This window comes from Mustela putorius, unplaced genomic scaffold (genome assembly GCF_011764305.1).
Source record: "Mustela putorius furo isolate JIRA1106 unplaced genomic scaffold, ASM1176430v1.1 tig00000640_pilon_pilon_pilon, whole genome shotgun sequence".
Lineage (NCBI taxonomy): Eukaryota > Metazoa > Chordata > Mammalia > Carnivora > Mustelidae > Mustela > Mustela putorius.
This window is the reverse complement of record NW_025421432.1, coordinates 81,045-107,123: the sequence shown is the minus strand read 5'-3', so window position 1 is coordinate 107,123 and position 26,079 is coordinate 81,045. Positions and strand designations below refer to the sequence as shown.

At 35.7% G+C, this 26,079-nt stretch overlaps 1 protein-coding gene across 2 annotated transcripts in view; it reads right to left on the bottom strand.

Moving 5' to 3' along the window:
• PTPRQ (protein tyrosine phosphatase receptor type Q) overlaps positions 1-26,079 on the bottom strand; it is a 194,101-nt gene that overhangs the window by 146,818 nt on the left and 21,204 nt on the right. For both annotated transcript variants that reach the window (XM_045082935.1, XM_045082936.1), the window contains exons 10-17: positions 18,646-18,826; positions 17,167-17,328; positions 16,883-17,062; positions 16,180-16,287; positions 15,752-16,033; positions 6,907-7,089; positions 6,450-6,551; positions 2,424-2,544 (exon numbers count right to left, since the gene is read on the bottom strand). In XM_045082935.1, coding sequence (XP_044938870.1) covers positions 2,424-2,544; positions 6,450-6,551; positions 6,907-7,089; positions 15,752-16,033; positions 16,180-16,287; positions 16,883-17,062; positions 17,167-17,328; positions 18,646-18,826 — 1,319 coding nt within the window. The remainder of the gene's footprint in view (positions 1-2,423; positions 2,545-6,449; positions 6,552-6,906; positions 7,090-15,751; positions 16,034-16,179; positions 16,288-16,882; positions 17,063-17,166; positions 17,329-18,645; positions 18,827-26,079) is intronic.

Genomic DNA, 26,079 nt, shown 5'->3' with positions numbered 1-26,079 from the left:
CATCTATTGACCACCCTAATTCTGCATCTTAAACTCTCAGCTGATCCTAGGAGCAGCTTCTCTGACTCAGTGTCTCTGTGAATAACTCCAAATGACAGTAAGAAGGGCTTGTTCCTTCTCAGGATGGAGAGAAAAATGACAAGCCTCTTACAAAATCCGTCTTCAGTAAGCCACCATATTCACAAGATCTAAAAGCTCCTCTAGTAGATCATCTGGAGCTACAGAAGGATGTGGAAGTCACCTTTGCAATCCTGCCCACTGCACATTAGTGACAGCATCTGGCTACCTGAAGGTTAAGACAGGAATGCTAAGAGAGCTAGGGCACTAGAATAAGCCTGAAGTTGGATCAAGGATAAAACAGAAAATCAGAAGCTTGAAACTAGAAGCTATGACTACAGGTGAGCAACAACACAATTCCCAAAAAACCAGGTAAGATGAGCTGTAATATCCACAGACTTGAGATTCCCTGACCCCACTTTCAGTGGGCTTCCCTTGCACCTAGAATACATCTTACTAAGTGAGAAAGAACAGAGACACACCTCAGAAGAGGAGAGAGAATGCACCACTGGGAAGTTGAATTTACATAGCATGAACACTATATAGAGGGATGAGATTGTCCCTACAGCATGGGCCAGAAACCCCAGTTGTAAAATCTTAAAGTGATTCTCACTTTTCTTAACTTATTTCACTTCCATTTTTTCTAACTCAATAACATGGTGTTAAAAATCTCAAAGTCATCATTCTTTATTCAAAAGTCTAAAAGTCATCATTGATTCATCTCTCTTTTTTTATCCTCACATCCAATGTATCTCCAAGTCCTGTCAACTTTCTTTCTTAAATGTAGAAAAAAGCTACCCACTTCTGTCCATTGTCAGTAACATCTATTGCCCAGACCACTAAAATAGTCTCCTAGCTACTATCCCTGCCAACAGTTTTGCTATCTACAATTCTTTCTCCATAAAGTATCCAAAGTGCTTAAAATTATCCAATAATTCTCATTACAGTTAAAATTAAAAAAATCATATCCTTTTTGTGGCTTAGCTCCTGACCTTTGGCTGCCTTCAACCTCTCAGTATGACCCTGTCTCTCTAACCCCGCAAACAACACTGACACCTCTGGTCTTCAAAATAACAAATTGTGTTTCTTCACAGAGCCTATACAGCTGATGTTCTCTCTTCTTGATAAATTCCACCTTGTAGATCTTCATTTGATAAAAAGCTTGTCATCCAGACTGTGAACTCTGGAAATGATTTCCTCAAGCATCCCATCAAAAATAGTTCTGTTTCCCCTGACTTTCCTTCATTTGTTTGTTTCTGGGATATTAGTCCACTTTAAGACTGTAAGCTCTTTGACAGCAGGAGGCATATGTATGTCTCCTTCACTGGTATACAGGCACTTTATCAGTTTTGTTGAATGAAGTAATGAAAAATTGATAATGAATGAACTGGGCCACAGAGGAGAATGGTTACCTTCTTCTCATTGCTTCTCTTCCTACTGATATTTCTCATGTCACCCTCAATTTTTTCATGACTAGGCAAAATGACTAGGAATCAAGCAATGAAAAAAACAGGAAGTGTAGCCCTAAAGAGTGGTATGCAAAGGGTTTAAAGAGATATTATGGAAAGAAAAGTCTTAGTTTAGGAAAGAGAAGAGTAGACTTCTTTAAAACATCATAGCCTCTCAGTGTTGGATCTTCAAGTCAGGAATATAAAGGTAAGAAATGCCTATGTTCTGTATGATATAAATTGTATTTTCTGAGTTGAAATATTTAAAATCCACTGGGAAATATTACCTGGTGAATCGTTGCAAAGGATTTTCATTAGCTTAAGGTGAGGATTTTTATTTACTGGGTTTTCATGAAGCAGTAGAGCCATGTTGTTAACTGATGTGAACTGATGTGATGTGAGTATTTAATCATTTACACAACTGACACATGAATAGGTAATCAGGGTAAAGGTGATCAGAAAAAAAAATAGATGCACTGCTTCAATTTCATTGGAAAATTGGCTGTAAATAACAGATCTATGAAGAAATATCTTTCAGTTAAATTTGTTAAAATTATTCTGCTCAAAGAAACTTAACAAAGCAGTGATATACAGAATATTTGTGTAAAACTGAGTTTAAAATTATATGCTTGTACACATAAGTTGATTAGTCAATGGCTTTTAAGAGCAGAAATTTAGTATAATTATGCATGATATATACATTTTTAGGTACAAAAATTATATTGTTTGACTATGGTTGGACCTTTTGCGTAGTATGGGAAAGACTTGTTTCTTTAAAAAAACATATTAACTAGCTTATTAACAATCAGGTTCTTAATGTAGCATCACATTCTAAAATAAAAAAAACTACATTCCTATTATGTTACAGATTAATACTTGTTCTCAGAACTATTTCCAAAAAAGAAAGAAGTTTCTTACCAGACATAAACTGTGTAATAGAGGATAATTCCATTTGGCTCCAGGGGTGGTTGCCATGACAACTTCACCGTGATACCAGACAACTGTTTTACAGAGAAGTCTTGGGGGGGAGAATCAGGAGCTGAAAAGTTAGGGTAAGGATAATACATTTTATTAAACATATATAAGAGAACACTAAAAAGGAAACACCCAAAGTTTTCACTTCAAACGTTCTGGTAAATGAAATCAGGTACAGCGCCTTTCTCCATGAGCATGGGAGACTAATTGTTTACTTTCAAAATGAGATGATAAAAAGAGATTTTGCATGGTGGCGTTAGAACATCTGTTTCTGTGATTCAATGGAAAAAAATATTTCATGAGAAAAAAGAACAAGAAGTATGTCACAGTGATTCACCTACTGTTCAAGTACATCTTGGTAAATTATCATCCTCTAGTAAAAATAAAACGACTGGGGTGAATAAATATAGTGTGTAGTAAAAATGCTCCTCAAACAATAAAAAGAGATGGGGAAAAAATCACACATTCAAGAAGAGGTAAAGTGATAAGCATAACAAGGAGAGAGCAGTTAAAATGACTGACCTCACGAATAAAAACTACATTCTTCAATTTCACTTGCTTTAAACTGTAAAATAGTATCAAAATCTGTTCACTGAGTCTTCAAAATTGAATGGTGACAAAGAAAACCAGTGTGGCACATAAACAAGAACATGGTCAGGTTAGGGTCTGCTTCTAATTCTGCTGTGACAGCATAAGGATTCAAATACCTTAGCCATTCTGCACTGTACAATCACTAAAAAAATTACTAGCAACCTTCTTAACCAAGTTTATATTCACATTTAGGTAAAACGTTTAGAATGGCATTTCTCAGCTACTGTATAGCACCATAGTACTGTCTTAGAAGATTAATATACAACTTTTTGCATACAGAAGGGTATAAATCATTAAAACTTTTTTATCATTGTTATAGTTATATATGGAAAGTGAACTCATAGGTAGCTGATAGAAGTTTTAAGAATTTGTTCAGATCTTTGAACAGTCTTAATATATATATTAGCACACATGCACATCACTTTTTGTAATAATTTGGAGAAAACACGACTTGAATTATTTTAATTTTTGATTTTCTGAATAATCTCAGCTAGAGTTGTGGGTATACATATGCTTGTATGTGTGTATGTGCATTTTCATTATTTTGGTAACAACTTTCCAACAACAAAAAAATTATTGAGCAGAGAAAAGTTTTATGAGATGAATTCTAAAGAATAATGGTGACAGCTGTATTCATGTTTTCATTTGGTATTCTCACAAGCACTACAATAAAAATGCTATCAAATATTGATTATCACAAGAATCCATATATCACTTGGAAATGTCTGTTTCCCAAGATATGAATTACTTCTGAGAACTCTGTCATTTGTCAAAACAAAAGCTTATGATATTTTTACTAACATCTTTGCAAACTTAACTTTTTTTTATTATTGGAAAAAAAAGATTTCCATCAAAAATAGTACTGATTTTGAACATAATATGTTGTAACTAAACATTTCTATTCTATAATATGGTTTTAGGCTTTTATGTCAAATATCAGATAATTCTGAGTGTTTTATTTTTAATTTCAGGATATTCTTGGGTATTTTCCTTTTTTATGTAAAACTTTGTGTTGCTAACTAAATACAATTACCAGTCTAGCTAAACAAAATATGCACTATTATTTTGGCATTTGTATTCTGAAGTACAATTTAAAAAAATGAAATTGGTGAGGGAGATTAAGAGGTATAAACTCTCAGTCATAAAATAAATGTTAAAAAATTAAATTTACTTTAAAGAAAGAAAGAAGGAAATTAGAATGCATACATGCAATATCTTCTTTTTTAAGATTATTTATTTATTTGACAGGCAGAGATCACAAGTAGGCAGAGAGGCAGGCAGAGAGAGAGAGGAGGAAGCAGCCTCCCCACTGAGCAGGGAGCCTGATGTGGGGCTCAATCCCAGGACCCTGGGATCATGACCTGATCGGAAGGCAGAGGGGCTTTAACCCACTGAGTCACCCAGGTGCCCACACATGCAATATCTTTTGAAATCTCTCCAGTTCATCATGACAGAGCATATGAGAATAAGTGAGAAGGGCATGCACTAGACTCCTCCTCCCTCTAGCTGCTGTGGTCTTTCCTATCTCTCATCCTCCCTCTTCACTCACTTCCCGCAGGTCACAGCTTAGGTGTACCTTCCTTAGCTACTCTTCCTCTGATGCCTCAGAGTAACTAAAATTCCTCTTTTGTCCTTAGGAATTACTTGGGGGAATATTTAAACCAGTGACTAAAGCTACAGAGATTGTTCATCTACACACAAATCCAATTTAGATCTCTTCACTAAACCACAAGTTTCATGAGGGCAAAGAGCGCCCAATACCCAAGAAAGCAAAGTTTCTCAGTCATTTATCCATTCTTGATTTGTTAAAATTTTTCAATAAAGGGGTCTGTTCTTCACCCTTTTCATTAGCAAATATATTGATGACTTGGCCAAGGACTCAGATGGTAAATTCACTATGATGACATACCGTGATGTTTAGCAGTCCAGATAATTCAGATACACCGATATAGTTTGGAACTATTGACTTATGTGGTAAAAAACAAAACTCTTGTCAGGTCAGCATATATGTTTACTACTGGTTTAAGTTCTTCTTATAGACCTCAAATTCTTACCATCAGGACTATTTTATTAAATTAGAAAAAAAAAGTGAGTACTATGTTCACAGGGACGTTGCATAATGGTTCAGTACATCTTTCGTAGGCATTATCTAAGATGGAAAAAAGAGCCAACCTCACCCATGCCCCAGTCTTTAACAATTGTCCCATAAGGAAGGATTTACTTATTAATTTTTACTTTCTTTCAGCACAAAGAATTCAACTATGAAAAAATGAAAATTTGAACAAGTGCGTTTTGATGGAGAAATTAGCATAGTTAGGAGATGCAATGACAACGGAAGACCAACCCATGAGAGTATTTAGAACCTGGGATAAACAGAGCGGCCCACCAGGATGCTTTGATGAAGTAATTTGATGGAGGCAAAAATAGGGAAGAACCTGAAATGGAGAAGAAGGCTCTGAAGACCGTCATTTTTAATAAAATAAGAACAATGCAGAGAAAATCCTTCCTTCTTCTTGAAGTATATAATGCATATTTTGTCCTGGTGAATGATTAGAATCTGAACATCACAGAATGTGAGCAAACTTGAGGATGGAAAAATTTGAAAGTGGGGAGGAAGATACCCTACAAACACTTATGATACATCCCTCATGACAACAGGACTTCCCTTTGCAGAAATATAAATAACAGTCTCAAATATATACAATGTATAAAACATAAAATGCAAATCCAAATCCCAAATATATCCCTCAAAAGTAATTTTCCTAGCATGATATATGCCTAGAACTTGGTGAGGTACCTGTGTAAAGTGGTCTCAGTAGTAAAGTTGATTTTATTCAGGTTAGGAAAAGACATGTTTAAATATTCAATATGAAGGCTATTAACATTCAAGAATAGCATCTTGGCAAATTATGTAGAGAAACCTGGACACTGGCCTGAACTCATTAGCAAGCTAATCCTAATATAGTAAAAAAGGTTGCAGGTTGACATAACAGAATCCGCTACAAAACTGATATAAATGTCTATTCTTATGAACATTAAAGTTGAAAAACAGTCATAATATACAGTAGCTGATGTTCAAACCATTCAAACCAAAGTTTTAGCCTTAAAATTTCCCATGAAAAAAATACTGCTGATTTCTTACAGAGCAAGGATGACTTCAGAATTTAAAAAAAGAGCATTTTATACCTGATTTTTTTTTAACATAAATCTAACTTTGCTAGCTTCTTTAACTGTGACATGAAATCTCTCTAATGATGGCATAACACACAACAGATAACCCAAATCTTATAGAATTTTTACTTTATACCTTCATTTTATATACACACATTTTTTGAAATGTGATGGATTCAAAATATATGTATCCACTACTATATTTACCATCTTCTTCAGTCAGTACACTTATGGGCTCACTCCGCACTCCTTCACCCCTAAGTGTACTAGCAGACACCTCAATCTTGTACTGGGTATATTTCTTCAGTCCTAAAAAGAAAGTAAATAGATAAGACTTACAAAATATCCTTTAGTAATACACAAGAGGCAAATTATGAAATGACCTAATATTCCAAAAGTAAAAACTAAATGAAAATGAAGTGTTTTCAAATAGTAAGTCTTATTACAAAGCCAAAATGATATAGGATAATATGACAAAGGATTGACTTAAAGTATTCTTTCATGTGACTCTAATAAACTCCTAGTTTATTTAACTAAAAAGCCAGAACTGTCATACCCCGAATAAAACTAATCATATTTACCATTTATAATATGAAAGCAAGCCAATATTTTGTGCCTACTATCAATATTAGTGTAAAGGCCCAACACTACATATTATTTTTACCTTTAATGCTCTGGGTCAAAGAAGTTGTATTTATAGTTCTTTCCTCATTTCCATTATTTCTCCTGAGATAAATTGTATATTTTTGTATGATTCCATTAGGACTACTTGGGGGAAAGAATGACAGCTCAATCTCTCCAGAAGATATATTTTTGTAAGTAATATTTTCTGGTGCACTGTCAGGCACTGGGAAAAAAACAAAAACAAAAATGCATAAAATAATTCCATCCTAAAAATGTATTCTGGAAAAAAAATGAAAATTTTGCTGAAGTCTTCACTCAAGTGCCACAAGGATATGTATATAAGAACATCATAAATGGAATAAGAGATACAAAACTTATACAGTTACAACTATGTAAGAATTACATCTCAAAAGAAAATTTCATCCTCTGATTCTAAAGAATAATGCTTATAAGATGATATTTTTATTAAAATAGTGGAGATGGTATTAAACTTTCTATCACTGCAGAACACACAGATGCAAGAAAGAAGTTTGAGAAACACCTAAAAATCAATTCTGCCCTTCATTAATATTGATAATATATAAAAGATTAATAATTAGTTTGGGTATAAAACGAGATGTATGATAAGGCAAGGAACCTCTCCTAGTTATAATATTGTACAGTAGGACTGAGCAGCAAACCAGTCTCCCAAGGATACAAAATAGCATTGATAAAATACTAGTTTTGGGGGCCTGGGTAGCTCAGTGGGTTAAGCCACTGCCTTCGGCTCAGGTCATGATCTTGGGGTCCAGGGATCAAGCCCCACATTGGGCTCTCTGTTCAGCGGGAAGCCTGCTTCCCTCTCTCTCTCTGCCTGCCTCTCTGCCTACTTGTGATCTCTCTCTGTCAAATAAATAAATAAAATCTTTAAAAAAATTAAAAAATACTAGTTTTATGTATCTACTAATGCCTTATTATATTGAATCCAATATAATGGTAAAATGGTTCTCTACACATATTCAAATCCTATTACTACATGTGGGATTCTGACTCTGGTAAATATTGAAACAGGTACCCTAAAACTGAATGACTATCTTAATTAAAACAATTAAAACTCTTCATAAAATTAAAATAGGGGAGCCTGGGTGGCTCAGTGGGTTAAGCCACTACCTTCGGCTCAGGTCATGATTCCAGGGTTCTGGGATTGAGCCCCACATCGGGCTCTCTGCTCAGTAGGGAGCCTCTGCCTCCCCCTCTCTCTGTACCTGCTTCTCTGCCTACTTATGATCTCTGTCTGTCAAATAAATAAATAAATAAAATAAAAACTAAAACAAACTTTACAAGAATTGCAGAGTGGACAAGAAAGTCAGAAATCTGTGGTAGCCAGAAAACAAAAGAAAAAAAATAAACAAAAAACAAAGTTAAAATGGGTATCCTGAAACAGAAGCTGGTAGGAAAGCCAGCTTTGTCTTAGAGAGGACTGGCCAATCCTGGCGATGTTTTTGCATTAACAGCTGTGTGGAATGCCAGATAAAGAAGAGAAAGCCTTGGGCCAAGAGCAGAGTAAGGAATATCCTTGTATAAGAAACTGGAAGACCAAAAGCACACAATTTCAACCACTCTACTGGACAACCCAGAGGGCAACTTGAATTATTCTGCAGAATACCCCAGAATTCAGTGTGATCTTGTGCAGTGTGCTGTGACCACCCTCAGGGAGGAGGGAGTGGGAAGTGAAACCACCACACAAAAGAGGGCAGAGAAGATTTTTTTTTTCTTATTCCACACTAGATGAAAAAAAGAAAGAAAAATGATGCAGTTTTGAACTGCAAGCCTATCCCTAAGAGCGTATGTGGCTGAAATCCAGGCCACCTGAAAAACTTCACTTCAGAATTTAAGTTAAAATGAATCTGTGAGGGAATTGCTGTTATTCAAAAGCAACTAAACATATCGATCCTCTCAGACAGAACTCAGCTTCAACTTAGCGCTCTTGGGTAACAGGCAGTCTTTTTTTTTTTTTTTTTTTTTCCTTTCCTACAATCCCTAAAACCATAGGACCTGGGAGTTCAGTAGCTGGATTTATCACTCTTTGCCATATCTGGATTGTTTCTCCTTCCTTCTACCTGACAAGCTCTAGCGCTACCCCTCCTTAAGAGTCAAACTTCTTCAAACATCTTAAAAATGTTATTACCTAAGAGGGGAAGAGGGTGGGGAGAGGGGGGAAATAGGTGATGGGGATTTCCTGTGCCGAGCGCCAGAGAGCGCGGGAAGTGCTGCATCACCGCACTGCACACCTGAAACTAATATAACACTGCATGTGAACTAACCGGAATTAAAATTAAAACTTAAAAAAGAAAAAAAAAATTGTCACTTGAATGACTGACTTCCTCTCTACCACTCTTAAGAGATGTCAATGTCAAAGCAAATGATCTGCCCAATTCCCCGGACTCTATATTCCTTGATCTCCATAATTCTAGTTTTCCTCCACCTTACTTTAACCAGTAGCTTTTGTGGTTATAACCACAACCTAGTCGTTACCCATCACTGCCGATATTCCTTTCTTTGGCAACACCTCCTACCTTTCTAGCTTACTGACCTTTGTTCTGAGGATCCAACAGACCTGCGACCCTCATCATAACTTCGCTGTTCATCGCCACCACTATGTCCTCATCTCCCTACTCACTCAGGCCAGAGCCTACCTCCACAACCAGCCCCTAGTAATCTCCATCAGCTCCTTCTGTTTCCATCTGGCTTTCCAGCAAAATTCCGATTTGAGTTAAACTGAGCTCAGTGCTAATTCCAGATCTGCACTGAACAGCTGAAAATATCGAAAGAAAACAAAACTCTAGGCTAACAAGCTTCATTTAAATTTAAACCTCAAATTTCAAATGAATCATTTCTACCTCCCACCAGCCTATATTTACTTTTGTCAGCTCCGTCTACAACTCTGTTAAGTATGTTTTCACCATCTTCTCTGTCCACAAACATTCAAAAATCTTCCCTACTTCTTATTCAAAGCTGAAAAACTTGCTTCCCACTTCATTGAGATAATAAAAACACTCAGGAGAGAACAGCATTATCTTCCTTCTACTGACTTTCCTTTAACTGCTTTCTCTCCTAACTTCCTTCCAAGACACAGCTCGGCACTTATTTTTATTTCTTCTTTCAAGTCTTTATTTAAATTCCAGTTTATTAACATACAGTGTAATATTAGTTACAGGTGTAGAATGTAGCTATTCATCACTTACATACAACACCTAGGGCTCATCATATGTGCCCTCCTTAATCCCCATCATCTATTTAACCTATCTCTCCACTAACCTCTTCTCCAGTAACCATCAGTTTGTTCTCTATAGTTAAGAGTCCGCTTCCTGGTTTTCCTCTCTTTTTTGTCCCCTCTGTTCATCTGTTTTGTTTCTTAAGTTCTGCATGCATTGGTATTTGTCTTTCTCTGACTGACTTATTTCTCTTAACATAATGCTCTCTAGCTATATCAATGTCATTGCAAATGGCAAGGTTTCATTCTTTTTGATGGCTGAGTAGCATTCCATTGTATGAAAATACATCTTCTTTTTTTTTTTTAACTTTTTATTTTTTATAAACATCTATTTTTATCCCCAGGGGTACAGGTCTGTGAATCACCAGGTTTACACACTTCACAGCACTCACCAAAGCACATACCCTCCCCAATGTCCAAAATCCCACCCCCTTCTCCCAAACCCCCTCCCCCCAGCAACCCTCAATTTATTCGTTTGTTTTAATAGGCTTCTTTATCCATTCAACAGTCGATGGAAATTTGGCCAGCCCCCCATTTCTTTGCTAGATTCCATTCTATCTTATCTGGTCAGAGGTTTTAGAATTGAAGTTATTCCCTCTCTGTTGTGTTATTGATTTTTCTTTTTGTTGAATTATTTCTATTTTGTGTCGATGTGAACACACATACACATGTTATATCACAGCAAAAGAAAAAAGACACTTGACTCCCCTTTCCCTTTCAAATATTGCTCCATTCTGTCCTCCATGTCATATCAAAAGTGCTCAAAAGTCAGCTTTACTCATTTTCTCCACTTTTTCAATCTGTCATTCTTTGTCTTACTTTATTTAGTCAGGCATTTTCCTCCATTTTTTCCATGAAACCTGCTGTCATGAAGTCACAAGTGATCTCCATAATGCTAAACCACTCAGTTGTATGCCCTCATTTTACTCACTTCACTGGCAGCAGTATTTGGCACAGGAAATAGATTCCTTCGACTTGAAAATCTTTATTCACTTGCATTACAAGACACAATCTTCTGATTTTCCTCTTACCTCACCACAACCCACTTCTGATTAGTCCTTGACTAACTCCTCTCTGACTTCCCCAAGTCTATAGGTTATATTGCCTCAGAACATAGGTGTCTGCTTCTTTCCATTTCTATCTACATGCCCCCTGAGGTGACTTTATCTCATCCCTTGACTTCAAATTGTATATTCAACCCTGAATCCTCTCCCTGAGTTTCAAAGTTACATATCCAATTGCCTTAATAACAAGTAATCAGATATTTAAAACATGTTCAAAGCAGAACTGAATTTCCTCCAAGCTGACCTCTTCTCCAGACTTCCCTATCTCAGTAAATGGTACCATCATTCACCCAGGTATTCAAATGAAATACCTAGTAAGTAATTGTGTTTTTCTCCGCATTCCCAAATCCAATATAGTGAGTAATGACCTTCCAAAATTACAAATCATATCATGTTCTTGTCATAATTCTTCAATAGCTACTCATTAAAATTAAACTCCAAACCTCTTAGAATGACACCAAGAATCTGCACAGTCTACCTTCGCCAGCTTGTCTCTCTCCTCATCTGCTAATTCTCTTCCCATAATTCCTAGTACTCAAATGACAGAAGTCCTCTGCTCTTCTTCAACCACACAAGTATCTTCCCATCTGAGGATCTGGCTTTTGCTATTCCTTCTTCTGGAGCATTTTTATTTTTTATCCTCATCTAATTTACTCTTATACATTTGTTACTCTCTCTGGGCCAATATAATTGTCCTCTGCCTCAAACAGTCTGTTTACTAGTCAATAACTCTCTATTCTTTCCCTGTTTTTTTTTTTTTCTTACTAGAATTTAACACTACCGAAGTCATATACATTACTTGTTTACTGATTTATTTTCTGTGAAACATCTAAAATATTAAGTTCTAGGATGGTAGGGATTCTGTCTTACTGCTATATCCACAATGCATGAATCCACGAAAACCTGTTCAGGCCATGAATAATACATTCAACATGACATAAAATATATTTAAAAGCAAGAGAGAAATTCACAGCTAAGCAAAACAAGATTGAATTGAATAGCTCTTTAACAGCAAGAATAAAAGGAGTTAGTAATACAATGCCTGAACTTCATAACTCATTATGACTTCTGATTTTGAAAAATTCTCATTGGAACTTACTAAGTTGTCCCTCTGGAGTTGTCTGCCTACTACCAGTAGTCAGAAAATAAATATACATCCCTGACCCCAGGCTGATATCCTTTGCATTTTTATTCATTTATCCTTAGGGATAACCAGTGTTGGATTCAGGGAAAATGAAGAAGACAGACCTGATGGCTTACTGATTTTGGAGAGTAATGATGGACTTAGAGTTTTCTGAACTAACACAGTGTGTCAAATTGAAAAAGTATTGTGTAAAATAGATAACTAATGAATAAAAAATAAATTATTACAATCAGTTGAAAGTAAGTTGAATCTATTTAAAAAATAAAAATAAGAAAAGTTTGCTCATGATGGTCCTAAAACAGGAAGTGACATGTAATTTTTAGTATGCCAAAAGATTGTTGTTTGGTATACACAATTACAATGACATGTAGAAAATTTTTTAATTTCTATTCATTAATATAAATAAATCTATAGGGTCTTACACAAAATTCTGGTCAACATCTAAGATGCTATCCACTAGTGGTTATTACTACATACCAGACATATTCAAGGTATTTTGTTAGACTTACCACAAAGAAAGTTAGATCTTAAAAAAGGAAAGAGAAAAATAAAGATCACCAAAAGGTAATCTGTATGAGAACTTAAAGTTCCTTATGTGATTACTGAACCCTGAGTATAAGAAAACATGAATTAATCTTATTTGTTTGCAAACTATACATTCTATACTTAAAAAGCACATAATCACACAGTTTCTCTTTCACACACACACACAGCCATGAGATCCACCTCAGATTAATCTTTTCTGCTTGAACACAGAATATTTTACTCCCAAGCATAAGTAAACTGATTCCCCAAACAAGATAAAGTATGTGCACAAAAAATTTATTCTTAATTTGAAGCTAGCAGCATTAACACACCACTAACCAATCTCTCAATTTCTCCTGAAACAATATTGAAAAATAGGCTCTTTTTTTTTTTAATAACAACAACAGTAGAGGATGAATTCATTGTATTTAATAAGAACATGAAGGCTTGGGAATAGATAATTGTTCTTGAGTACATTTTCCTTCAAATGACACCTTGAGACTACTTAACATTCTAGCTTCCTCTTTTGCAAAAAGAGCTAAAGTTGGTGGCTCAGTAGTTGCACACATATTATGAGGAAAGTCAGTAATGTAGAGTTCATTGTCCACCATTTCCATCTGGAATGAAGGATGCAAAGATGTTGAAAGTAAGACACTTTAGGACAGAGAGTTAGAATTAGAAGTATGGACACTGAACACTATGCCCTATTATTTGGTCTGTTTTGCTTCTGAAGAGTCTAGTGTCAAAATGACCTAAACCCACACAAATGGGTGAGCTAGTGAGCCCAGGCATAAGTTGTTTCCTTCTTCTCTCTACTTTTATCACTAGCTCAGGAGGCTTACCTCCAAGTCCTAACATTACTTCTCATCTACTCTGATTTTTGAGTCATTTTGCTAAAGCATTTCTAGGGTCTCCTCATCTATAAAATAAAGAGTTCTGTATGTTTTGTAAGATCCCTTTCAAAACTAATATTCTCATTTTTAATTACATGTCAAATTAAATTCTTATATTCATTTAAGGTTTATTATCCTTACCTTGGAATTAAGCTCATCTAAGAGATAGTAAAATGAAAATTAAATTTACTTATTCAATACTAAGTAAAAGATTGCATGCATGTAAAAATTAGCCAACAAAAAAGATTATTCTATAGATAATCATGAAGATAAGGTATTCTTGATCTGTGACCACTTAAGCAGTGAAGTATTTGATAAATATTCATAAATATGGTGATTATTTAACATAACAGGAACTTTGAAAGTTCTCCTTTCCATCCTCAAGCTGTGCAGAACCCAAGCAGCAAAATATCACTGCAAAAAAATCCCAAATATATTCTATAATTTACCAACTTTATTGATGTTTTCTAAAACAGATTATATTGTGAAAGGAAATATGCTTTACAGTCTGATTCATTTGAGTTCCAGGTCCAGCTTCGTCACTTACCAGCTGGGTGACCTTAAGGAATTAAACATCCACCAATTAATTTTAACTTTAGAGGGTAGAAATTCACTTTCCTTTACAAGACTATATTCTCAGTAGCCTTGGTATATTGCAAATATGTGTTGAGTATTTACTGAAAGGATGAACTTTTCAGACCTGCTTTTTATTAGGCAATGAAGATAATAATACCTTAATGCTCTATTTTAAAACTAAAAAGGAAATTTTCATGAAAGCCAATGACATAGCCCATGGCACTTTGTAGGTGTTTAAAATATAATGATTTCTTTCCTTGACCCAATGTAAAATAAAGCTAGGTCAGGTAAAGAGCAGGTATTTTTCTTAAAAAAAATACTGATTTTAAAACCAATTTCTATAAAAACAATGAAACATGCCAACATACAGTTTAACATCAATTAGATTTCATTTTAAGGGATAACTCTTAGTGCTATAAAACTTTCCTTTTATTATTCTCTCAGTCCAGCAATTAAAGAGCGCCATTCTCCATGGGCTCTTTTGCGACATCTCATTAATATCTGTGAACAGCGTCAAGAAGAAACTTCTGTTTAAAGCTTCTATATCTAGCTTTGCTAGACACCTGGATCCTCAAGGTTAGAGACAGGGCCTCACATAGAGCATCCGGCTGAAACATATGAAATTGCTGATATTTGGCCATTATAACCCATAGGAATGGTAATTCCACATGGCTCAGCCAGTAGCTAGTCAATAAATATTTAATTTTTTTAAAGTAGGAATCAACCAGTAACTTTACACTTAGTTATTAATTCTTGGCATAAATTATAGAGTTGGCTTAAGAGTGATGCTCCAATATATGATTATAAACATAACATAACAATAAGCTAAGATCATCAAGCAGAATGTCTACCTTATGCTATTTGTTCTGGTAGCACTGAAACTGAAACCCAAGAGTATAATTCCTTGCTTCCATGATTTCCTTTAGATAAGATATTCCCCTCCCTGCCTACCCAACAACTTCAATAACATCCATTTTATCCTGCTCTTCAAGAACTAGGTCAGATGCTACCTCTTCCATAAACCCCACCCAGGCATGCCCTTCCTATGCTCCCACTCTGCACCTCTCTATACACATACCTTATTGGAGTACAGAACTCTGTTCTTATGAGTGTGCTCTGCTTTTACTGAATTTGCAAGCACGTCGTTATTTTACAGGTACACTGAAAGATTCCTTGGTTTCTCAAGGTCTTGCATTTGAAAAATTCGCTGACCTTATTTTGGAATTCCCATATATGTAAATAAGACATAACAATTGACACAGCAAGCCCTTTTCCCACACCTTACCAGAAAAAAAAAAAAAAAATAAATTTCTAGATTATATAAAAAAGAATGAGAGATTGTAGGTTACTGAAGATATAAACAATATGACAATTGTCAGCCATGTTTACTTCATTACTAGGTATTATTATACAACAAATACACAACTTACCGGTCTCAGATGTCCTTACAGAGAGTAAAGAAGATAACTGATTGCCATGACCAAATCTGGTATATGACCTGACAGAAATGTTGTAGAGGGTGTAAGGTTTTAAGTCCCTTAAGATTATGTTTGTGGTTGAGGTGTTCTTCATAAATAAGGCATCTATATTTTTATACAGCACTTCATAAGCAACAATAATCCCATTGGGTTTCTCAGGTGGTGACCACTTCAAATTTATTTCACTTGCAGTAACATCAATAACTTCAACATCTTGAGGTGATGATTCTGGCTCTGGGAGATGAAAACAAAATTTTAAATACTGTATTTTTCCATGCTAATTGCTTCAGCCACTAGAGAACATGAGGTAGACAGCAGTAAGCATGTGACACTACTTGCTTTTTTTTTTTTTTAATTAAAATTGCACCTGATATTCTTACCATCTTCTGGAGTTCTCACAAAGATGTCATTTTCTTCAGACAAAGAACTTTCTCCAACATGGGTTGAGGCAGCCACTCTCATTTTGTATTTTGAGTATTTCTTTAACCCTATAATGACAACAGGTAATCTGCTTAAGATCATAAAATAACATTCATGGGTTAGGTTCATTTGACAAAGGACTAGTGAAAATAATTTATTTGGGAGACTGGCTCTCCAAGTGAGTTTCCATGTAATCCCAGTGTTCCAAAATTCCATGGGCTTAAGTGCCTTCCCATGTTGATATTTTACTTCTTTTCTGAATATTAAGGCAATCATCTGAAGCTGAAAAATAATTTTTGGCCCACTGCAAGGACTATGTTGACCTGGCACAAACAGCATTCAACTCAGTTACTTCAGCTGATTTTCACATTCATGCATTTAAAGTTTTTAACACTTTATTTCAGTGTACCAGATAAAAATATTTTCTGGGTTAAGTATGTCCGTACAATACTTGTGGTCTGATTATCTCTCTCTTTTTTTGTAGATAAATATAGATAAAGAAAAACTCATTTAATCAAGGTATTTCTGCACATTTTTCAAGATATCCATGGCAGCACAGCATAAGGAAATCTGAAATATGCAGCACGTGTCCTGCAGTGCTTAAGGCAGAAGGAGATGCCTGTTTTCATCAGAAAAGCAATGTTTTAAAAAAGATTGTTCTACCTGTTATGAGAAAGCTGTTGGCTGTCGTGGTCATCTGGAATGCTCTATTTGTATCCAGTTCCATTGCATAAATGGTATAATGAGTTATCTTTCCATTGGGATATTCTGGAGGATCCCAATATAACAAAATAGATGAAGAACTAATATTTTTGTAGTTTATAATTTGAATGGAGCTTGGCACTTGTAAAGAAGAATGAACAATTAATGTGAACAAAAAGAAAATGTATTACAATGTGTAAGAAAAATATTTGCAGGTAATTATTTCAAAGGAAATACATTCTTACCTTGCTCCTGTGTCCTCACATTGAGAACCGTTGGTGGTCCTTCTCCCATGATGGTGAAAGCAGATACACTAATCATGTGCTCAGTGAAAGGTACAAGCCTCCTGATAACATAAGACAGCTGTTCAGCTGCAATGTTAGTGATATACAGATTCTCTGTAGTTCCTATTGAAATCAGTTAAAAAAAATCATCAAAATTATTTTTTGCTCACAGAGTGAAATCTTAAACTTGACTTCACATTAGTCATTAATTTCTCTATGTACTTCTTTATGCAAAATAATGAAGATATGTATGAATTATATATATATATATATTATTAATAATACATACATCCTGGAACATGAGACTAAGGTTTTGGAAAAATATAGACTTCTGAAAGGGACTGGCTAAGAATTGCTTTCTGAAATGAAAGATGAGGCAGTAATATCAAATTAAAATGTTATAAGTCAATGCTCTGTTGTAATGTAAATATTATCAAAATGAGAATTATTTGGACTCAAAAATCACCTTACCTTTATTAAAACTCTTTGAGGTTTAAAGTAAACGTGCTAGGGTAACTTACACATAAATATGCCTGAATAAGGATTTCAACAAATGTTAATTTCTTTAAATTAAGAACCTGTGCTTCCAACAATGTTAAATAAAAATTAGGCCAAACAAATACCCAAGGAAACATCTGTATCAGAAATTGTAGGTCTCTTAATTTTTGGTCTTGCTCTGGTCTTTGCCCAGGAAAAAAATGTATCAGTAAATGAAATAAACATATATTGAATACAATGTGATTTTTTTTTACTAATTCTACCATCATAATATAACATAACACTTTTAATTTGGAATGAGGTAATTACCAAATCAGAAAAAAGGCAATGAAAAAAAAATTCTTCTCACTCTTAGAATGACCAAAGAGATCATTTAGATCTTGTGTCGTGTAACCAAGTATTTTTAATTTGCTATCTATGGCATTCTTCTCTTAGAAACAATAAGATCTACTGACCCTGAAAAGCAAGTGTATACACTAATGACATCACCACATCGCTGGGGTCACCTACACCTGTTTATCACCGCATGCACTAGAGTTGTAACTTTCTGACCTATTTACCTTTAGTGACATTTGAAAACCTATTACTCAAAAGCTGCAGAGAGTGGGAGGCCTGTAAATGATTTGAAGATATGTTAATCCCTCCCCATCACACCTGCTTTGGCAACTGTAATAACTGATTGTCTATGCAGCTTGGCCAGAGACTCTAGGGTGCTACTTTCTCTAGGAGGAAGGTCAGATGGGTTAGGAGGGGCCAACTCCTGCCTGTGTGGCATTTCCATTTGCTGCATGAGGTTATCCAACAGTTGAAGAAGAAAAAAAATCTGACTCCAGCTCATGAACCATTAATAATATGGTTGAACTCGAAGTTAAGGTTCATATCTGGGCTAGCTAGGACTGGTGGTTTGAAATGCACTTCAAAGAACATAAAAATTGTACCTACCAATTGCTGAATGCTGGTCTTCAACTCTGTTCCTCACAGGAAAGTTATTATGTGCATGGCTGTTATATATAGCGGAAGCAAGAGAGTACAGGTCTGAAGATATCTCTGCTGAACCCTCAAATAATTCTGCCATTGACTCTACTATGTTCACAGTTTCTGGAGTCATAGGGTCATCTATATACTGCAGTTAAAAACAGACATTTACCATGACTCTAACAGTTACACTTAATAATGACTTCGCTCAAGTATTTAACTTAAAAAACTAGTAACTTTGGAATCACACTTTTTAAAAAGATAATATTATTTCCATGGCTACTGTTTTCCTTTACATTCCCAGATTTCATCCTAGAGCTATTAAATTCCTGCATCATTTTAACACATCCTGATCACTCCATTATTTAAGAGATCAATACTGTATTGTGGGATGAAGGGGATATTTGTTACTGGAGTGAGTTACTTTATTGTAAAATTAGTTGTCCGCATACAGAAGTTTCATAACTAAACTATTTTAAAACTATTCACCCCCAAAAGTAAGTGTTCTGGGCACATTGCCTTGTTAAAATATGTCTTGCTTCTCTATCTTTGTGTTCTCATTTGCACATGAGGTGTGAGAGGCTTTCATGCCCAATTGATACATCAATAAACAGTAGTTTATCTTTGATCAAGGGAAGTTACAGACAAGAACAAAGCTGCATGGCAATAGCTTTCAAATAGCTTGTCCAAGGCTCTGGACCTAAAGAATATTTTAAGCAACCGTGATTGCTCCTACATCCCTTAATGTACTTCACACATGTCAAGTTCACCAAATTAACCTATACTGAAGAGAAAATATCAGGGGCACATTACAGATAAAGAAAGAAAGAGTTTCTATTGGGATAACAAGATGACTCTCTCCCTTCTCCCTCCCCACACAGCATAACTGATAGAGGAAAAGGTATTTGGGCCAAATACTATTAAGTATTTTCTGTAGTTTTTCAACCTCGGAAATAACGCTAAGTGTTAATCAAAGTAAATGTTGCCTTAAGAGACTTAACAACCAAATGAAATGTGTGGACTTTGGATTCTAATTAGTACATACCTACCAACACAGTCTTCAAAGATAATCAGGAAAATTTGAATATGTTCTAGATATTAGATGATACCAAAACAATATTAGTAATTCTGATACTCATGGTAATGGAATCATTATATGAATTAAAATGTCCATAAGTTTTAGAGATTTGCTCTTAAGTAGGCATGTAGGAGCAAAATGAAGTCTGGAATTCATTCTAAAATATGTCTAAGGCAATAGTAACAATGGGAAACAGCTGATGTTGGTGTGGCAGGATGTTGGTTACTAAACCAAGGTGAAGGACTAATAGGGGGTTATTACATTCTCTTCTCTACTATTATATCTGTTCAAAATTTTCCAAGATAAAATCATTTTGAAAAAAAAATTGCAAGAACTACTTGCTTTTGGTCCATTCCTTTTCAAGTTCTACTTCAAAATTTACCTTTTTAAGAAAAGCAAAAATGCTTTTTGCATTTATTCCTTCCCAACTCCATGCTCTCATATCCTCAAAACTTATAATATATAATAAAGGTTTTATTTATGTAAGTAAGTTTTGGTACTCTTATTTTTTTAATTATCTTACATGTTTTGGTGTTGTCTTTAGTCCTAGAGCCAAAAACAGGAAGATAGGCCATTGGAATATTAACTTTTCTGAGATATGAAAGAATGGAGAAATGGTCCAAGGAAATCTCTAGTTCTCCAAATGATGTTTATAAAATAAAATTATCTAAATCTTGTTACATTTTTAGCCAGAAGAGTATTGTGATGGAAAGCAGGGGGACACCTATAAGATCTATTCTAAAATTGTTGCAAAAAGAACTCTGAAAAGGGAACTCTATATGGGACAAGTTAAAGGTCTTCTATCTTCCAACGGCTCACTTCAGTTCTGCCTCCACAAGGAAATCAGGAAGGGCATGAATCACAAACACATAATTCAGAGATGCTCTGGTATTCCAGTCAATAGTTTATGCTTGAAACACACAGCTGTTTCCACTATCAATCAGCCACTCTTTGAGAGTCTACTGTGTACAAAGCACTACAGAAGGTACAATGAATTAGTACAATTTCCCCCTGAACTACAACTTTGCATTAAATCTCCCAATATTTTACACTCCATGTCAGATACATTATTGGGAGTAAAACCACAGCATCCTATCGGTTAACTAAGTTAAACATCTTTGTTGGCAACTGCCATTTCAATGAAAGAGTTGACCTAAATAATTTTGACTTTCTGAATTTCTCTCGAATTCTGATATTCTGGAAAGACCCTTCCTAACTGGGGCGATGATTTGAACCTTGGTTTCACAACAACCCAGAATATTATTTGTTACCACTGAGAGGGCTGTGCCATGAATATTTCCCACACTTCGCCTCTCTTAAAAAGACAGCAGATATTAAATTTTTCAAAGAATAAAAAATAATTATCTCAAGAGCAAAAATGATGGGAAAGAACTAGAACTGAAGAAAGTAACTAGGGGGTGCCTGGGTGGCTCAGTTGGTTAAACATCTGCCTTTGGATGAGGTCATGATCCCAGGATACTAGGATTGAGCCCCACATTGGGCTCCCTGCTCTGTGTAGAGTCTGCTTCTTCCTCTGCCTGCCACTACCCCGGCTTGTGTTTGCTCACTCTCTCGCTCTCTCTCTCTCTCTGTGTCAAATATAAAATCTTAAAAAAAAAAAAAAAAGAAAGAAAGAAAAAGTAGTTGGAAGTGGTAGAAATGGACGTGAGAGAAACAGAAGGGAAAAGAAGCCCACTGCAACTCCTAAAGGTTTCAGACTGAGTTAGTCCCAGGCTCTCAACCTCAGTACTATTGACATTCTGTGTTAGATAATGTTTTGTTGTGGGAGGTTTAGCAACATCCCTGGTCCCGACCCATGAGAAGCATCTCCTCAGTTGTGACAAAGAAAAACGTCTTCAAAGATTGCCAACTGGAGAGCAAAATCTCCCTTGGTTGAACACAATTGACTTAGGAAATGTCACAGTTCACCAACATGAAAGGCCTCTCATATGTTACCCAGGAATCTTTGGAATTTATGTGAAAGAATTACAAGTTCCTCAGAGTTAAATTCCTAATCCATCTGTATAAACCAACCCGATTCTACGTGTAATTACCTTCATTATAGCTAATGTGATTTTATTTCTAAAAAAAAAACTCCATTACATCTATCAATTTGGACTCACTGGAGGTCTACTGGGTTAAATTAATGAAACAGTTGACTTATTCTTAAGAAAGCCTTCTATATTTTATTATAGAACATGATTTATGCTGTTATTAAGCAGTGGCAAAAAGAAAAGTCCACAATTAGTGTATGTTTGGAAACCTAATGGATATTGTATCCTCCTGCATATTATTTGGGTGACAAATCCTTAAGGCTTAATTCTTTTTCTGTTCCTAATGGTCAATAAAGTAAACTTTATCACAAGCATTCCTAAGCTACCCTTGAGTCCTGTCAGCTTCATTCCATAGCAATTGGTCAAGCATTTAGCTGGCTTTCTTCTCATGTTCACCAATGACAAAGATTGAGATTCTTGTGAAATAAATCGGATGAAAAGATGTATCTGTATAAATCACAGAAATTCATAACATTAGGCAGCAAGATGGTGTTTTAGGGGAGAAAATGCTCCAGGATTCTACCAGGAGAACAAGTACAGGATGAGAGCTGACTGAAAATTCAACTTAAGAGCAGTCCATGGAGAGATGACTCAAGGGTTTTACAGACTTTAGTCTCAGTGGAATAAGTCTTGCTAAGAAATTAATTTTATTCTTTGCATTGAAAGAAGTAAGAAATGAACATCAAGGTAGAAAATATTTCTTCTCAAGACAGATCTAATCAAATTACATATGGAATATTGTGTTCAGATAATTAAGAGGCTCATTGACAAACTGGAAAATATACATAGGAGAGTAATCAATAATATGATGGATCCAGAAACCACAGCTGATGAGAAACTGAGGACATTAAGCCTTAGGGAAACGACCATTGTTTTCAAATGATAAAAAATTACACTACTGTGTACTATTGTTACTACTACAAAGAATGACATTTAAAACTACTACGCGTCAAATATAGTGCTAAGTACTTTCACTCATATATCACTTCATTATAGCCCAAAGAGGTATCAAGAGCTTAATTTTACAGTCATCTGTTCAAGTTCACAAAAATAGTCATAGCAGAAGTAGGACTGAAACAGATTTCTCTGGTTCCAAATTCCAAGCTCATACCATGTGAGTCTAGAGAAGAGAGAGGAAACAAACTGGTAAACATTAGAAGAAAAATAGTTCAGTTCTGAACAATTAGAGAACAGAGTAGTTTCTTACTCATCTGTGTATTTCTTGGACCTAACAGAATGCTTGGAACTTTGTAGTTACTTAATAACCACATGCCTGCGAGGTCACAAAGAAGAATATTTTAAAGTTCATAGAATAGGAGCTGTTTTTATGGTAGTAGTTACCCTATTATCAGAGCTGATCAAATATTTTAGCAGAGTCTGGATTCCCAATCATTTATTAGGCATATTATACATGCAATTCATATATAAATTTGGAAGCTGAAATAAAAGTCTTCAAATGTAGGCACCTGGGTGGCTCTGTGGGTTAAGCCTCTGCTTTCAGCTCAGGTCATGATCTCAGGGTCCTGGGATCGAGCCCCACATCGGGCTCTTGGCTTGGTAGAGAGCCTGCTGCCCCTTCTCTCTCTGCCTGCCTCTCTGCCTACTTGTGATCTCTCTTTCTCTCTGTCAAATAAATAAATAAAATCTAAAACAAAAGTCTTCAAATTCTGAGATTTAATTTTCTAATATATTTTTCAAGAATTTGTTTAAATATTGAAAATGAAATCTTATACATGTTTCAGCATACTCATATAATCCCTATTTATTGAGAAATGAACAAACCATAAAAGGTCGCTGGAAAAAAAATTTTCAATAAGGATGACTCACTTTCTACCATGGAGCTAGATTTCTTAAATAGATATATACCTTCCCCATCTCTTCTCGATTTTTAGTTACTTTGCATTAGAGAGAAGTATAAATAATATATGTAAACCTGGAAGGATTATTCTAATAGAGTGTGAAATATGTAATAGTGGGGTGGGACCGTGTGGTGTACCCACTCTCATGTGACCCCCCCCATTATTCCTACCTGCTGCTGTTCATGCATTTGTATAATTCCTATGGTTGTGTGGGAACTATGATTTGCATATAACCAATGAAACCAGGCAAAGGTGAGAGGATGACATTCCTATGATTACATTGTACCAAACAGATTCCCCTTGCGGGCAGGATGAACTAAATGGCCACTTTGGGAAAATCCTCATGACCATCTTCCTGTGGGAGGCCTTTGTGATCTGGGACTAAGGCTAGCATCCAGTCAAAAAGCTGAGGCCCTCAGTTTTCCAGTCAAAAGGATATTAAATCTGCTGATCAGTCTGGAAATGGCTTCTTCCCAGTCAAGCCACCAGACGAGAACACAGCACAGTCTCTGACCACAATATTACAAGACCCTAAGCAGAGAATGCATCTAAGCTGTGTGGATTCCTGACTCACAGAAACTGTGACATAATAAATTAATATGAGTTGTCTTTTTTTAATAAAGATTTTATGTATTTATTTGACAGACAGAGATCACAAGTAGGCAGAGAGAGAGAGAGGAGGAAGCAGGCTCCCCGCTGAGCAGAGAGCCTGATGTGGGGCTCGATCCCAGGACCCTGGGATCATGACCTGAGCCAAAAGCAGAGGCTTTAACCCACTGAGCCACCCAGGTGCCCCTAATATGAGTTGTCTTGAGCTTGTGGCAAATTGTTATACGACAGTGGAAAACTGATGCAGTAAGACAACAATAGTCCAGGCAAGAGACTATGCAATCCAGAGCTATGGTGGGGACCCAGGAATGAAATATAGATGTATGAATTACCCTTTGGAGGTAAAAATAGCTGGCTTAATCTTGAATGACTACTCAACGTTCAGTATAACCCAAGTCAGAGGTAACCCCATGGTTTTGAACTTTTACAACAGAAAGAGTAACAAGGCCATAATCTGAAAAGAGAAGTATCAGGCATGTAAAAGCACCATAAAGGCCTTTTCAGTGCTCTGAAAATGACCTTCACGTCAGAGACCTGTGGTGTTCCAGTCCAAAGAGTAAAGGAATTCTAAGCCTAGTAATTTGGTATCTAGGGTGCAAATTAGTCTCTTTCCAGACTTCATTCTTCATAACTGAAACTATTGTCTTTCTTCTTGTGTGTCCCGTGGAAACCTTCACAGGTCTCCATCGCCATCCCCGGATCTGTCAAGCCATCGGTTCCAAGCTGTATCCCATCTTTGTCTCCTCCTCCTGGTCATTAACCAGACCATTATCCATAGAAGGATTTTTGTTTGTTTGTTTGTTTGTTTTATGAGGGAAAATGAGTTTAGATGAGATAAACCCTGACAGAATCTCTCTACAGATGGTTGCCATTAGGAATAGAGTACCAGAGAAAGACCAGAGTAGAAAGCAAGGCAAAGGGATTATTCAGGTAGGAAGCTGTGATTGAAACCGTATGATCATCAAAAGAGACTGTAAGAAGAAGGCTGAAAACAGGACTGGCTGGAATATGTTTATAATGAAGGAGTTAGAAAGTTATAGGAGAACTAGCTGTTTCATTTTTATTTGTACTATACAAGAGCAAAGTTTTTCAAAGTCACAGCATATGAAAATGGAGGAAGCATGAGGCAGAAAATAATCAAAAAGCTGGAGAGTAGGAGAGAAGAAAAATGGATTTTGGAGGAGATAATAAAGATGGGGACACTTAAAAATATATAACCACCTTATTTGACACTTAGGTCACTGGTGACTTCTAACAAGATTTCAAAGACTTAGATAATTCTTATGAAAGAGTGTGGAGGCCATACTTTGAGAAGTAGAAGAGCAAATGAAAAGTAAGAGCCCTTATCTGGTATCAAGGTCAAAATGAAGCATAATAAATGAATACACTACACCGAGGTTTTAACTATTATTTCCCCTACTCCTCACCCTATAAGGTAGGTCTATAAGCTCTGCTTTAAAAATGAGGGTACCAAGTCTCCAAAAGTTGACTTGTCCGAGGTTATAGAGCTAGTATAAGGCAGAGCCAAGGCTAGAACCGAAGTCCGTTTGGATTTAGAGCCTCTGCCATGTCTCTCTCCCAAATCAACTTCCCAAAAGATGAACCCAAACATCAGTCACATGGGAAAACAGAAATATCAGTAATAGACCTGATCTGATAAAAAAAAGATACCATCATAGAAATAAGGAGAAGTAATGTGTTCTTTTATTGAGAGAGGTCAAAGAAACTAATAATGTGTATCAATCAGAGCAAAAGTTCCAATGCCGTGATTAATAATCACAACAGTTTACAATTATTTAGC